The sequence below is a fragment of the Phasianus colchicus genome, chromosome 3, assembly GCF_987193195.1.
Source record: "Phasianus colchicus chromosome 3, bPhaCol1.hap1.1, whole genome shotgun sequence".
Classification (NCBI taxonomy): domain Eukaryota; kingdom Metazoa; phylum Chordata; class Aves; order Galliformes; family Phasianidae; genus Phasianus; species Phasianus colchicus.
The window spans coordinates 23,095,957-23,111,123 of record NC_143438.1 but is presented as its reverse complement, the minus strand read 5'-3'; the positions used below and the strand labels follow the sequence as shown (position 1 = coordinate 23,111,123).

General features: G+C 39.7%; 1 protein-coding gene across 1 annotated transcript in view; it reads right to left on the bottom strand.

The window, feature by feature from the left end:
* Positions 1–15,167, bottom strand: part of ANKH (ANKH inorganic pyrophosphate transport regulator) — a 91,454-nt gene that overhangs the window by 33,781 nt on the left and 42,506 nt on the right. The window contains exon 2 of the mRNA XM_031589226.2: positions 1,443–1,659. Coding sequence (XP_031445086.1) covers positions 1,443–1,659 — 217 coding nt within the window. The remainder of the gene's footprint in view (positions 1–1,442; positions 1,660–15,167) is intronic.

Here is a 15,167-nt window from a genome sequence, read left to right as displayed (position 1 = left end):
TGGATTTGCCATGGCTAGTAAGCCATTATTGAAATCATTTATTATGACTGTAACATAGAATAAAAATAAACTATATACAACTGCTGTATCAGTGGTGAAGTAATAGAGAAAACTGGAATGCTTGGGAGGCACACAGAGCCACTAATGATAGCTGGCACCCTGTTACAGGATACGAGCATGGGGCATTCATGTTTACCTGCTCTATCCAGGCAGAAACTACATGCTGAGCAAGAGCTGTTCTTCAGATGCATTAGTGTCTGACAGCAAATGGTGCCCCATTTCCAAATCACTTCATAATTTCACAGCAACTCTCAAAATTGCCACCAAACTTGCTTTTCCATTCACAAGCAATAGAATGATCCTCTGCTGCTGCGCAAGCAGCTCAAAGTTACTGCTGGTCAAACAGCAAGTGCCTCCACAGGCTATTGCATTAACTCCCTTCTCCCCCTCCACAGGCCTCCCAGCTTTGAGAATTGTACCTGTCGAACGCAATGCACTCTCTGCTTCTTCCTCCGGTGTCTTCTCTTCCTCACTGTTGAACTACAGAGGTTTCAACTCCATGGAATGAACGACAAGGTGCAGATGATCCAATGCAGTTCTTGGAGATGATGGATTTTAAGTCTTCCAGATCACATGGCTTTTTATTGTTATGGTCCCGTGTCATTGTTTTGGCCAACACATGACATCCTGGTTGATGCTTGGGTTGATATGACATTTCTCCAGGCTCTCAGGAACCGTCAAATCCTGTGGTTGCTTCACTTTTTATGTTCAGTTTAGGGTTACTTATGTATTTTTCTTGCTTCAGAGTGCACTCAAAGAGTTGACCTCAGTTTGGCATAAAGTACTTCTAGCAACTACTTCATCTCTCACAATTTAATTCCCAACAGAAGTGGATGATGTATTAGCACTAGTAATACCTGATATTTTAATGAGGTTACTGGCACCTACTAGCTTACGGTTTTGTACTGTATCGTAAGTAGAAAATGGACCAGTACAGAGGGAACACACCAACAGTGCCACTAAGCTCTGACAAATAGCTCTCCCTAAAACATTTTGCAGTCCTGCCACAAAACAATGTGCCAAACTCATGTGGGCAGATACTGCTAAGTTGATCATCACTACCTTATATTAACACTGAGCTATCTGCTTTACACAGCCTGTCAAACTTCCCAGAGTTCTGCTCATGCATTTGACTGAAAAAGATGAGCAAATTGAGCAGCCAGGCAGGTGAGCCCTGGAGGTGAAATCTGACACTTAATAAACTGCTGAAATGTTACTGAAAATTTGCATGCCTTCGGCATGATAGTGGTCCAAGCTTTCATCTCTTTTGCACTTTCCCTTGCACTTACCATAAAATCATAAAAGAACAAATTAATTAGTTTGAATACTAGCCAAGGGAAGTAAATTAAAAGATGTGTTAATTAGATTTGAAGTGACCTTACCTATTAAGGTATGGAATACAGCAGCTACAGCGCCAGCCACAACCATGCACAAAACTGCTTTGGTCCTGTCTCTCTTGCTGTTCACAAACACCAGACCTACATTTTTGAAGTCGCTCATCGGACCAGTGAAGAACTTCATCAGGGAGTACGCCAGCCCATAGCTGGCCAACATTTCCACAGCATCTTCCTTAACAGCAGCGATGCCCCTATTCAAGGCCTGTTGCAACAGATAAAGACAGAGAAAATAATGCAGCACATGTGGAAGCATACCAAAACAGTCTTCTGCAGCTGGTGTCTGAAAGAACAAGTTCAGTTCTTGCTGTTTCCCCCAAGTTGCGTCTTACTTCTTTGGGCTTAGCAGCAGTAAGTGATATGTAACGTGGGTAGCTTCATAATTTCATATGGACTGTAAGTTCAAGTCATACAGATTTGAAGATAAATTGTCCTTTAGGAGCTAAGGTAAATATCCACTTTTAGTGTTCAATGGAATTCTTGCTGTACCAGAAGTCAGTATTTTTTTCCCCTTTTAAAGTAATTTTATGATTATGCAAATAATCATAGGTGATACAATATCACTTAAATTGGCCTAAGGCCTCAATTGATCAGTGCCCAACCCTTGCAGGCATCTGCAAAGGTAAAAAAAAGCTCTGACATTACTTTATGCTGAAATTTAGGAGCTAAGAGTTTTTTCAGTGCAGTGAGCTTTCCACTCGATCTCTTATAACAGAATATTCTGAGTAACTGGGACTATCCCGTGATGTTTATTATGAAACTAGACCAAATACACACATAACTAAACATATCTGTTCTCCCTTCATGCATTTGGATTTAGAGTGAGGTTGAATATTAGGAATAATTTCTTTAGAGAGAAAGTGGAACAGGCTGCCCAGGGCACAGGTGGGGTCCTCATTCCTGGAGGTATTTAAGAGATGTGTGGAGGTGGTGTTAAGGGCATGATTTAGTAATGGGACTTGGAAGGTGAAGACAGTGGCCTTCAACGTTTTATCCAGCCTAGATGTTTCTGTGATTTCACAAAGTCCTGATCCTATATTCATTTACAGCACTTTGTAGCGTATTTAAAAATGAATACAACACATGTATATATGCATACTCAGGTTCAAATAACCTAACAATTAATTCTAGGTCTATATTTAGGAAATGTCACTGAGAACTAGACGGATTATTCTTATAGATAAGAACCACAAAAAAAAAAAGTGTAGTATTGTCTAAGATTTCAGCTTGCAACACGACTGTAAAATACTGAATACAAATGACAGAATGATAAATTTTATATGCAGTGTGACAACATCAATCATCTGATATATTCAGAAAACTGTTAAAATAGGATTAGATTTGAAAAGCATGAAGGATGAAATATGACTTGTTTTCACAAATACTTAGCTCCTATGGGTTACAACTGCTCTGTCCTGATAGGGTTGTGACAATGTCTTGCCAGGAACATCTCTGCAATCCATGCTGCAAATCTCAGTCTATCCACTTCTACAACACTTCTAACACTGCTTTTTCTGAACAAACAAAACACAGACAGAATATCATCAGGTAATCAGGGTGAAGTACTTCCATTTTTAATGCAAGCATGGTTTTTCTCTTGCAATCTTTTGCTATTTCTTTTCTTTTTGCAAAGACCCTATAAGCAAGCAATTTGTACCAACTTCAAAAACCCCACATTCATACAGCAGAAATTAGTATTTCTCCTAGTGTTCTTATCCACTCTTTCTGCAAAATATACTTAATTTTTGAAATAGAAGTTGCACCATTAGCATACTAAAATTTGTAGAAAACACCAATTTCTCCATCCATTGTATCTGCCAAATCTCTCTTGCAGTGTACTCTGCCCTGAAAACGTATGATTCCAGTGTTTTCATCTGTTCTACTCAAATCTGTCCCCTCTTGAAAATAACCTCTGCTAGGTACTGAATATTTGCAGCTGCTATCCAGAACCTTTTCTGCAATACAGATGACTCCATCTATTGGACTGATAAGAGTTCAAATTATATTAAATCTGCAGATGTCAACTGGATTAGTGGGTGAATAAACTGTAGTCAAAGAATCTGTGGAAAAGAATGTGGCCCGTGAAATGAATAGTTAAGTTTAGCTGCCATTTGTGATGGTGGTTGTAATGATACTGGATTTGGTATCAAGGTAAGCAGAGTTATAATCTGTTCATTTAAACATAACTTTAAGATGCTATATCTCCCTGTTGCTGTTGTCAATAATACATACATAGCCTTAAATTATTTCCTGTATGGGATTCCTTCCTTATAGCTCTTTCTTCTTTTTTTTTTCTTCTGTCTACACTGAAACATTTCTATCAGCTTAAGCTTAATGAGAAACTGCTAACCAATTTCAGGTTGTCTGCTTTAAAAGCTTCCTGTCACATGTAAACAGGTAAGTATCTTTTCCAGCACAGTTTCATATGTACAAGTACTTCCTTCCTTGTTTGGACAACTACTGAATATCAGTCCATGGAGGAAGACAATCCACTGCTGACAAGGTCCCTGGGGCAAGCAGTGTGGTTTTGAGAAACCACATTATCAACTGGCACAGCATGAAGGTCCCTCCTTAGAAATAGATACAAGCCTTTGCAGAGCACAGTGCTCAAGTCAGTGAAAGTAGCTGTGTGTCACCTTGGACCTAGTACCCCAGAGTCCCACTCTAAGTAGGATGGAGAGAAAGACTCAAGTGCTCCTCCTTCTCCCCCTCTCTGATTTTACATACAGGCTGATCTCTTTCATACCAGCAAATGATAGCCAAGTAGATACTTCTGAGTAATTTTCCCCAGACTTTTCCCCAGACACAGACTATGAACCAGGTGACATAAGCTGGCAAAATCCAAAAGGGACTTTGTAAAAGGTTTGCTGCCATTGATTTATACTCCTGTGGAACAGTTGGCTAACATGATGAAATACTCCAGAGGCTGCCTCTGAAAAAGCAATGCTTCTAAATGTTTATTTGGAAAGATTCTTAAGAAATGAACAGTCAATGGAGCTGTGTACAAATGGTTTAGATTCCGTAACTTTTTTTTTTCTTTAAGATAACGGTACAAAATGTTTTTTTATCCTGTGCTTCCAAGCACTCTAAGAGAACTAGCCTTTTTTTTTTGACTGCTAAAGCTCAGATATCATATTTGATATCCTTAAATCCACAAGAAATCCCAGATAGTTGAAAAAGTCTGTTTGGGGTGCTATAAGAAAGATACAAGCAGCTGATAAAACTTCCAGTCTAATTTCCTGATAGATTTTCAGTTAAGTCTCTCACAAAAGAAAAAAAACAAACATAAACCTGGGCAAGGTTTCCATTTTTTTTTTCATCTGATTCCATTTTGTACACTTTTTATATGCACAAAATTACTAACAAAAATTGATCAGTAGCATCTGTGTTCCACACTTGTTTCACACACAAAAGAGCATATCTCTGCAAAGACTTATATGGCTTGCCAAAAGAATCACAGAACTAGACGGTAATAACAATCATGATAATACTTACACATGAAGTTAGCTCAATTATACATATTTCAGATGCCATTCTACTTTCAGCTGGCTCATTCACATCAGTTTTGAAGGGAGAGCTAAGAAATCCATATGTTGGAAGAAAGACTGTCAGTGATGGCACAGTCTCCTCAGTTTTTAATGAAGAGCTAACCTAATTTGTCAGCTGGTGAAAATATCACAGTAAACTGCTTTTCTCCAAACAATGAAAACAGCCATGCCACTGCTCATTCCTCTTTTAGAAATATCATAAAACACAGAATACTTCCAGGCTGATCACTATTTTGTAGGTACACAAACCAGCTGGTCAAAGTAAATCATATTGCTCAAATACTCCTCCAAAAGGTAGCAGCCAGATTTATAGCTACTTCTATTCGATGTCTTGTATAACACATGATGGTATTACTATAAAGATGAGATCTTTGCTAGAGGACACATAAACACCTTGAGCCCTTTTTAATGAAAAAAGTGTGTGCTGCCTGTAATGTTCACTAAAATCAGAAAGGACTAGGCCATATCTTCAAAACTGGTACTGCTGCTCGCTTCCTTTTCTTAGAAGGAACATATGTGACCTCCATCAAATTTCTAGGAAATGCACAATGTATGAATAAAACAATCTTTTGCAAGAGAAGGCAATGATTTAAAGAGCAACAATTGTTAAGAAAAAAGGCAGAGGTTTGGCTTGTTCTATTTTGCATGAGCTTTCAACACTATTCACTAATATTGGCAGAAAAAGTTTGGTTCCAATCAACAGCTTCATATCCTGTTGCTAAAAATTCTGTTTCTGAGACTTGTTCTAAAGAGTTTGATCTCTTCTCACACGATCCTCTCACAAAATGGTTCAGAAAACATTTATAGGATGTTCTCCCTCCCCCTGTCTTTCTTCCAACCTGCCCTCTCCTCAGAAAGTGGAAAAGAGCCAAAATATTTGGTCAAAGAGCAAGCCAACTTAAGGGACAGTCCTTCTCCAGTGTCCAGTAATCCCTCTCTTTATAATTGTTGGCAGCATTTTCATTTCGTAAATCCTGACGCTGAAGTCTTTGGTATCAAATTTACCAGTTGTCTTTGGCAGTTCAGCATTGCCCAGTCACACCTGCACAAACTACACCACCAAAATAGCATGTGGCAGATCCAATAGCCCATCGGCGTGGAATAATCAGACCACTGTATCAGTGCTGTCTGAGCGCTGGTGTATCTGTAACTGTGCCTCACAAAGGCAGGAGCCAATGGTAAGTAACTAGACAGAAACAAAGTGTTGTGTCTATGACTTTCACAGACATAGGGACTGAGGTGGGAGAAATTGGGGTAAAATTGTCTCTCAGACATTTATTTTGGCTCAAGAAGGTTTTCCAAACAAAGTGTACGAAGAGACAGCCCTGAGGAGGTAGAAGTGTCTGATCTTGTAGTTAGAAAACAATGACTAATAAGTGCTCAATGTTATGTGCTTTGTTGTTGATCACATGTCACATAACTGAAGGGCCATCCAAGGCCAGCTCCTCTTGGCCCCCTACCAGAACACCCCTCCGTGCTCCTGTGCTGAGGCATGTCCCAGGCAGCAGCCATGCCATCCACTTGGCTGTCCCTGCCCACACTGCTGCACGTGCCCAGATCATCTCAGCTACAATCGCTTAGGGGCAGGGACAACTCCACAGCCCACAGTGTGGTGTCTGTTTTTTGGAGACCATTGGGGCTGCCCTGAAAATGTGGGTTTGAAGGGTTTTTTATCTCTTGCTGCTTCCTAACACCCCTCCTCAAAAACAAACAAACAAACAAAAACCACAAACAAACCACCACCAACAAAAAAATACAAACTCACAAAAAAAAACCCCAACAAACTGGCCTAGAAAAGAAAAGCAAGAACAAGAATTTTTGCAAGACTCCTACCCTTATCTGAATGCAGGGTACACTGTGACCATCACCAGGCTCATGACTTTACTTGTTGACACTATCCACTCACTACCTAGTGTCAGAGCTGTAAGAAAGTGTGCCCTGGAAGAAGTTTAAATAAGTTTAAATAAAGACTCTAAATCCAAAATTACATAATTTTCAAGCACTGACTGGTTTTCCTTGACCAGAGGTAGATGAGGGAACAGCACTTTCTAACAGGCATTCAGGAGACATAGGGCAGCTGTGGCACAGAGCACCAGTGAAAAAGGGAACCCTTCTCACTGCAAGAGCACTTCTCACTGGTGAGAAATTAGATAAAGCACAACACCTGAGAGCCTTAGTGCCTGCATGTAGATACAATAACTGGCATAATAAGGCAGAGAATAATCAAACAACAAAGCAGAAGACAATCATGGGAAATAAACTAAAATGGTGAAACCAAAATGTTCTTCACTTGAAACATCTGACAAAGTGCCAGAACATTCACAACACCGGAGGAGTGAATGGGTTTGCTGGAGATGATCATTATCCCAGAGAGGTGGAGGACACTGATCCTGAAGTCAAGAGCGCCACGAACCATGATAGTGGGAAGCTCTTCAGGATGCATACCCCACCAAGTGTCCACTGAATGTGTGTCACTGACATAAGCAGGAAGCAGACCTAAACCATTGCTGCTTCTACTGACTGTAGCAGATCTCATTCCTTGAGGGGGACCACAGGCATTGACTTTCCTGACCTTTTTTAGATAAGCAGTGCTCACAGCAGCACAGGACAGAAGCAGAATCAGCATGTCCAATCTGCTTCCCTGCATTGTGACCTCCCTGGTACTCCCTGGCTGATGTTAATTAATCAATTGAACAAAATCTATTTGAAGTAAAACTCACAAGGGAGATCCTCTGCTCTCAAAACAGCATGCAAGCTTTTCATTCAGGTTTCCCTGAGAGCGAAATGCAGTTTTACCATAAAGGCAACCGTGGTTGCTACCGAAGTATGGCTAGCTCCAGTTTGCATTTATTTGTCTTCAGATATTTTTCATGTGGTAGCCAGGGACAAACTTTCTCTCAAAAGCTATTTATATTTCTAAACCTGTGAGCAGAGACAAATAAAACTGAGACATAAACTGAAACATATAACACTGGGAGGTCTGCTCCCTCTTGTTTCAAAATGCCCTGAGGAATAGCTATTATTTTTTCACCAAATTCCATTTTGATTGCTTCTAAGCATAGAAAACACCAGAGATGATACAAAATAATATCACACATACATAGACACAAAGAATATTTGTGATACAGTATCTGCAGCAGTGCTCCTTCTGTTCTTCATTTCCCACAGAAAGCCTTGTGGCTACTGGATCTTTCTTTTCCTGCATTATATCCCCATAGAAAAAACAAGCTGATTTACTATCAGCTGCTTATTTCATAAAATCATATTTTCTCATGTTTATAAATTAAATCTCTGCAAAGACTGTTATAACACTTGTTTGTATGCATGCAGCAAATTTAATCTACGCAGGTCCTGTGCCTGTCAGTCTGGCAACTCTAGTATATTGCCTTTTTATTAATATTCACTCTGTCTCTGCTGATGAATTCCTCACAGCTCTGTGTTTCTGAAATGGATATTGCCACTGTTTCCCTGATCAAATCTTCTTATGGCAGCCAGGTGGAAGGGGCCTTTAGGGGCCAAATTAGGGCAGGCAGTCCAGGGCTGCAATGAGAGATGTTGTGAAAGATGTGCACTTGAATCTAAGCATGCAATTGGAAGTGAATCAGAACATCCAGGGCCATGCAGCTAGGGCCCATACTCTTAGTTTCAGTCAATTTATGTTCTCCCATATTTACCCCTTCTTTTCAGCAGGCTCCACAGTATCACTGCTTCGTACCACTTTGCTGTTGTCTTTCACCAAAGATCTTGTCAGTAGTTCAACAGACCAAAATTTGGCCAACCATCTGCTATTTATCAGCTGTACTGGTTTAGCAGAACCTGTTAGACTACTTGAACTGCACAGAAATCTTGTCAGTTTTTCCAGCTGTACTGAGTGTGCTCCTGAGCATTATGCTTGGAGCACTGAAGGCAAAGCTCCTCATGGCAAAGACCGTGTAGGTTCACGTCCTTAAGCTGCCAGGAGAACAAGGAAGCTCTACCTTTAGCGAAAGTGAAAGCATTTCTCTTCTCACAGACTGAAGAACCCTATGAGATTTCTTTCTCTCTGCAATTGTGAAGTGATTATTCTCCTATCTTGGCTCTTGTAAGAAATATGTGGGACACCAGATCCATAAAATTTACTTTTATTACTTCAGCTCCCCTATTTCTGTACACTCCCCATGCTTTGTTAGTGATTAAGATGCCACAGTCTCCTACTTGGAAGACAAGTAATTGGCATTTCCTCTCATTTTTCAAAGGGATGAAATAACACACAGGTAATTGTGACAGCCAGCAACTGAATTCTAAGCTGTCAATATTGAAGCAAGATGTTATAGTACCACTACGAGGAATGCTTTACCACTTCATAGCAGCTCTAGAGATTAACCTACTCCTGCTTCTGTTTAGATTTACTGATTTTACCACTTCCAAAAATGGTAATTAGCTGGAAGGGGTGGGTTACTTCATGGGTTACTTTGCTGGAGTATGGCTCTGCAAACAGATGGTGCAACTAAGTTTGGTACAACTCAGAAGTGGAAGCCCCCTAAAATGGATCTCCTGCTAGGGGAACCTTCTGTAACATGAACAGCCAATCTCTTTCAGAAATAATCCTTTAAAAAACTTAGCTCAAGTGGTACATGGCCAGGATGTTTTGACTGCAGAAGAGGGTGAAGTTCAGGCTCAGTGACAATGTGCAGGATGGGACCAAAATGGTTTAGAATTATGGGACTTTAAAGGAAGATACTAACTGTACCAAAATAGTTTTTTGCCTAAATCCTCTTATAGCTATACTAAGTGTAAGTTAGTCACTCAAAAGTTGATTATGTTAGAATTATGAAGAGGTCACCTTTAGTTGTCTGCCCATCTCTCCCTCCCACAATGTAGTTCAAACTCATCTGCAGCCAGCTGCAGGCTGAAGTAAATGTAGCTTGCAAACTCCAATCCTTCTTTTGTCAATGAAGCTTCCCAAGTCATTCAGAGCTCCTTGTAAGCTTCATCATGTATGTGTGATTAAGCCTCTGCTATTTAATGAGCATCACTTGTATATACTGAAAGGCTAAAGCAAATTGAAGCAAGTGTCTCCAGACTTTGTTCATTCAGCTTGGGTAAATGTTCTCTCTCTCACTGGAGACAGAAGAGGTAAGGAGTTTGCTTTACAAGTACACAAAATTCTTGGCTTGGCATATGGCAGAACTTATAATGAAAGGCAAATAACTGCAGCTAGGTCACTGGGTCTTTCATTGTCCTCAGTACTGCATTATGTCCAAAAAAAAAAAAAAAAAAAAAAAGGAAAGAACAATCTATAAAGTCTATGTCAAAGCTGCCATGATTACAAAAATATATATAACAATCAAATAAGAATTCTGTGCCTGACTTGAGAGGTAGGAACTTGTCCAGCTGTCCCTAAGCACACAGTACAGCACTACCATTAGGTGTACTTAGTGCACTACACAATCATTCACTCTCTTTAAATGTACTCTTTAAGCACTTATCTCCCCATGTAACATAAGTAACAAAGCTGTTACTTATGTGCTAGGACTGTTCCCAACTTCAGCTGAGCGGAGCATATCTGAGGTCTGTGATTCCCATCAGCTGCTGTCAGGAGCACAGAACAGGGCTGGTGAAGGTCTGTCACGAACCAGCTGTTCTCTCGAGCACACTGCCAGCTGCACAAAGCAGTTTGTTAGGTGTGAGTACTGGTACTGGTGGGAGTAGAGCTGCCAGATTAGCTCATGTCTTAATTGTTCAGGAGAGAGAAATAGAGGGCACCCAGATTACCAGCCTAAGTGCAAATTGTTTCCGCTGTTGGAAACATCTGTTGTAAATTAACTCCGTGACACCAGTAAGAAAACCCTTCATTTGTATCTGTTTATCTTTCCCTTCCATTCTTATTTTTTATACCAGTTATTTGCTTAGGATGAGATTAAAGCTATTCAGTTTAATTGGAAACAAACTCTGAAGAGTGACAATGATTTCCTTTCTCTAGGACTGGTGAATGTATTGCAAAACACGCTTTGAAGCACTTCCAGTTATTACAGCATTTTCCGATACCTGCAGAAAGCAAAAGTCTCACTATGCCAGTGATTCCGCCTGTAGACTCTGACCCAAAGTACCTGTTTAAAATAAATGGGAAGTGAGTGAAAAAGATGTGGGAGTGCAGGAAGATAGAAAGGTAAACTGGCAAAGTTTCTGCGAAGCAAATTTCTTCTCTTAGAAAATCACCTATGCCCGCAGCCTAAGTTCTGAGAATCTTGAACTTCTTTGCCGGTTCTTGCAGGTGGTGTTTACAGGATTGGCTAACATTTCCTTTTAAAAATAGCTTGACTATTTCTCTCGGTATCCAATGACATGAAGTCAACAAGTTAACTCACAATGAAATTATTGCACATGGTTTTTTCCAGACGTTTCCAGTGTATGTGGATCACAAATAACTACAAGGTTCATCTAGAAATTGGGAATCTTTTTGAAAACAGTTATCTTCCATAAGGGGAACCCAGCAGAATTTCTGTGTGAGCAAGGCAGAAAATACCCTCTCTGACAAAGGAGAGCAAGAAGCCAGGGGAGAACGTGATTGCTGTTGCTTATGGGATCTTATGGCAGCTGCAAGCCCAACTGCTGCTGTTATTATAAATGACCTTCCACAGTAATGGAAATGAAGGTAAAATACTAATTAAACTGAAATGCAATCAAGCTACATATGCTCTGTCCTAACTGGATAATAGTAAAGGGGAGAAATGGAAAACATATCAGTGTTTCAGTCTTTTCCTCTGTACCTCTTGAGAACACGTATGTTACACAGAGATACAAAAAAGACTTCTTTCTTAATATACTCAGATGGAAGAACTCTAGAGACAGGCAATAATTAACACTGCTATATCTTCACCAAAGCCTTGGCTAATGCTTTCACTAAGAATTCCTTATCTAGTAACTGGTAGGTCTTTTCCTGAGGGAAAAAGAGACTTAGAAATGCACGGGGAGGTGTAGCAAGCCTTGCAAATTTATTTCTTTGTATCTGGCAGAGGTGAATTTTAACAATAAGTGCAATCCCAAGAGCATTCTTGATTATGCTAAGTATGTTGTGCAATTTGGCACTTAATCTAATCTCAGAGATGTCTACCCAGGGTTCATAAAATCCTCACTTAAAAATACATGTCTTTAAATCACCTCCAGCTGAAGGGGCAATCAGACATATAGCGGATGGGTTTCTCTGCTGAGGAGCCGTCAATGTTGCCATAGTAATTCTCAAATGGGTTCTGTTGTCTAATAGCATCTCTTCAGACACTTCCACAGTGCACCACTTGTCATGAGTTATTTTATGCATAATAAATAAGCTCAATGGTCATTTAGCTCTGCGCTTACTCCAAACTTAACTCTAAGCATAAAACTATCTATCTTTACTGACCCCCTTTCTCAGTCTTACATTTCATTTGACCTTGTGCAATAATTCCTTTTTATTAAAATACACTATTTTTCTACTAACTCTTTCCCTTACACTTCTCTATTTGAATTGGACAGTTAAACCTTACAGCTCATTTTCATTTATCTCACACAAGCACAAGACCTTGACTTGCTAAGTTCAGTAAGAACAGACAAATTTCCAGAAGCTTAAATAAAGGTAATGCTGAAATATTCTAGTACAGCAGATAATTTTGCCTAGTAAGTTTTCTCTGAGTCACTGCTTCTTATCAGTCTGTCTCATCATGCTTTAAAATGGATGTATTCAGTGAGAATATTATTCTATTTTTCTAGGTAGACAAATGTTGCTCATAAATAAACATATGAATGAGGACAGAATACATCTGCAAGTTATGCAGGCAGGAGGGTATTAAAACTCTATTGTCAAACCCCAAGAATGAAGCCATTAGTTTCTTCTGATACACTTTCTGAAGACCTACAAACACAATGTAAGCTGTTTACATGCACAGTTTCAGAAAGCAAAGCTAAGATGAAACATGCTATTTGACTTCTGCTTTATTGCCCTGAGTTGTCAGTACAGTGAGGCAGAACACAGGCAACTAGGGTAGATTTTCACAGACACAAGCCACAGTTGGATCTATATACACCACCCTACTCACCTTCCTCAGTTTTCAAGTTTTGTTTAGGCAAAATACAGCTATTTACAGGTTATCAATTATATGTGCTAACATTGCCTCCTTTATTATCTGAGCACCCAAAGCTTTGCAAAGGAGTCTTTTTTTATCCTTTCTTTTTTTTTTCCTTTTTTTTTTTTTTTCCAGCCTTGTACCTTACATTGTGTTTTATCCTCTGGCTTTGAAGATTTCAGCAAAGGATAAGTTTTAATCCACTGTTTTTGTAGACAGCAGTGTTTTGAAGAATTCACTGATTAAAACTTGCTAATAGTCTGTACTACACTATAAAAGCAAGACAGCTCAACTATTCAATCCCTGCTCTTCAGTAGTGTGATGCTCAACTCAACTCTCTCCCCCTCAGTAAGAATCATGGCAGGATGCCCATCCAAAGCCAATTTTATATTTCAGATTAAAGCTGCTCAGAGATAAATTTTAGCTGTGCTGATTTAATGTTTTAGATCCTCTGCACTTCGCTGCACATCAATGAGAGGACAAAAAAAAAAAGCAGTTATGGAAAAAAACAGAAGAGATTGCAGCTCCTCCAACTTTATGGCAACAGCGTGCTACATGACTCAGAAAGCAAAATAAGAATGGCCTGGGAGTTGGGGGGCTGTGGCAGATGACTGCTCTTCTGGTCAGGCCTCTGCATAATATATGAAAGAGTGGTAGGTAGTCTGTCTTCATTACATTTGTTATCAATTTTCAAATCCAGAAGTAAGGAAATGGATGACAAAATCACTGAGTGTCTATCTAGAATAATAACCTCACTGGATACAAGCTTTTAAAATAAGATGGGACAGACTGATAAGAAGGTAGTTGTCCTGCTTCTTATCATGCTTCCATGGGCTCCAGCTTCTGCACTGGTGAAATCCAAGTCCATTTTGCCTGGCTGCTGGGCTTTGTTCAGTCACACAGTGTGGTTGGGACAAAGTGTGAATGCTCCCAAAACAACCTGTGAAGTGTCATAATGCTAAAAGAACTAGCTTGAACTACAGTGGGCATTACCAACTTGGGGTAAATATAATGAAGGTCTTGTAGGGGTAAGGCAGTAGAATATAAACACTGCAGAAGCAAGCACAAAGCCAACAAAATATGGTGATCCTGGCAGGACTCTCCTTTTTGACTTATGTGGTAGAAGAACTGAAATGAGGATAACCACGGTGACTATAGAACACTTCTGGAAAGTAAGTGTCAGAAATGCACAGAGACTGTTGAGTCTCAAGGTGGAGGTCAGGAACAAATTACTCTGGGCTGGTTTTGACTAATAAAGGCTTTTGGTCTTCAAGAAAATGAGGTTCTGGAACAAACCGTGTAGAGTGGCAGTGGGAGCAAACATCTGAAATATTTTGAAGCATTTGATGCTGCTTGCTGTCTTACAACAAAAGCGAGAAGTATGCTTGCAAAGAAAACTAAGATTTGAGATAACGTCTCTTGTTGGTTTTAATCACTACTCTCTCTGCCCAAATTCCTGCAGATAAACTGTTTGTTTTGAGAAAGCTAGAACAAGACACCTATTTGCATTAGTCACAGGTCTCAAAGGACAATTTTTAATTGGAGCTAAAACCGGCTTATATTCTAGTGGAGTGAAAGTACTCTAGTCTAGAAACTAGAGCTCCTTAACGGCTGTAGGAGTTTGGTGGGGTGGTCCCACAGTACCTCCAAAAGCACTGTCATTTGGAAGTCATGATCCTAAAAAGAGATTTCAAAACTGGCTTACCAGAATGTAAAATCATAGTTTTCTATTTCTATTTCTATTCCTTTCTACTTAAGAAACTTCAGAGATGCTGCTTAGCACTTATCTTTTTTATCTATTTGAAACTGTTTGCCCCAAAGAGTCAAAAATCTTGACTAAGGTTTCTGCTACTCACAAAATTTAGGTTAATTAGGCTGTAAAGTGGCTGAATGTGAAGAAACAGCATGCTTATGAGCTTGGTACATCAAGCAAGTTATCTCCTCTTAGATCTCCTGTTTCCAAAATGGTTTTACAGTTCTTGTAGTCTCTGGTATCAATCCTAATAGATCCTTCAAAAGCACGTAAGTGCTGCTACTGTTTCTGAATTAGAGCCCAGGCAAAAGAGGGCTCCTGAATTTCTTCAGTG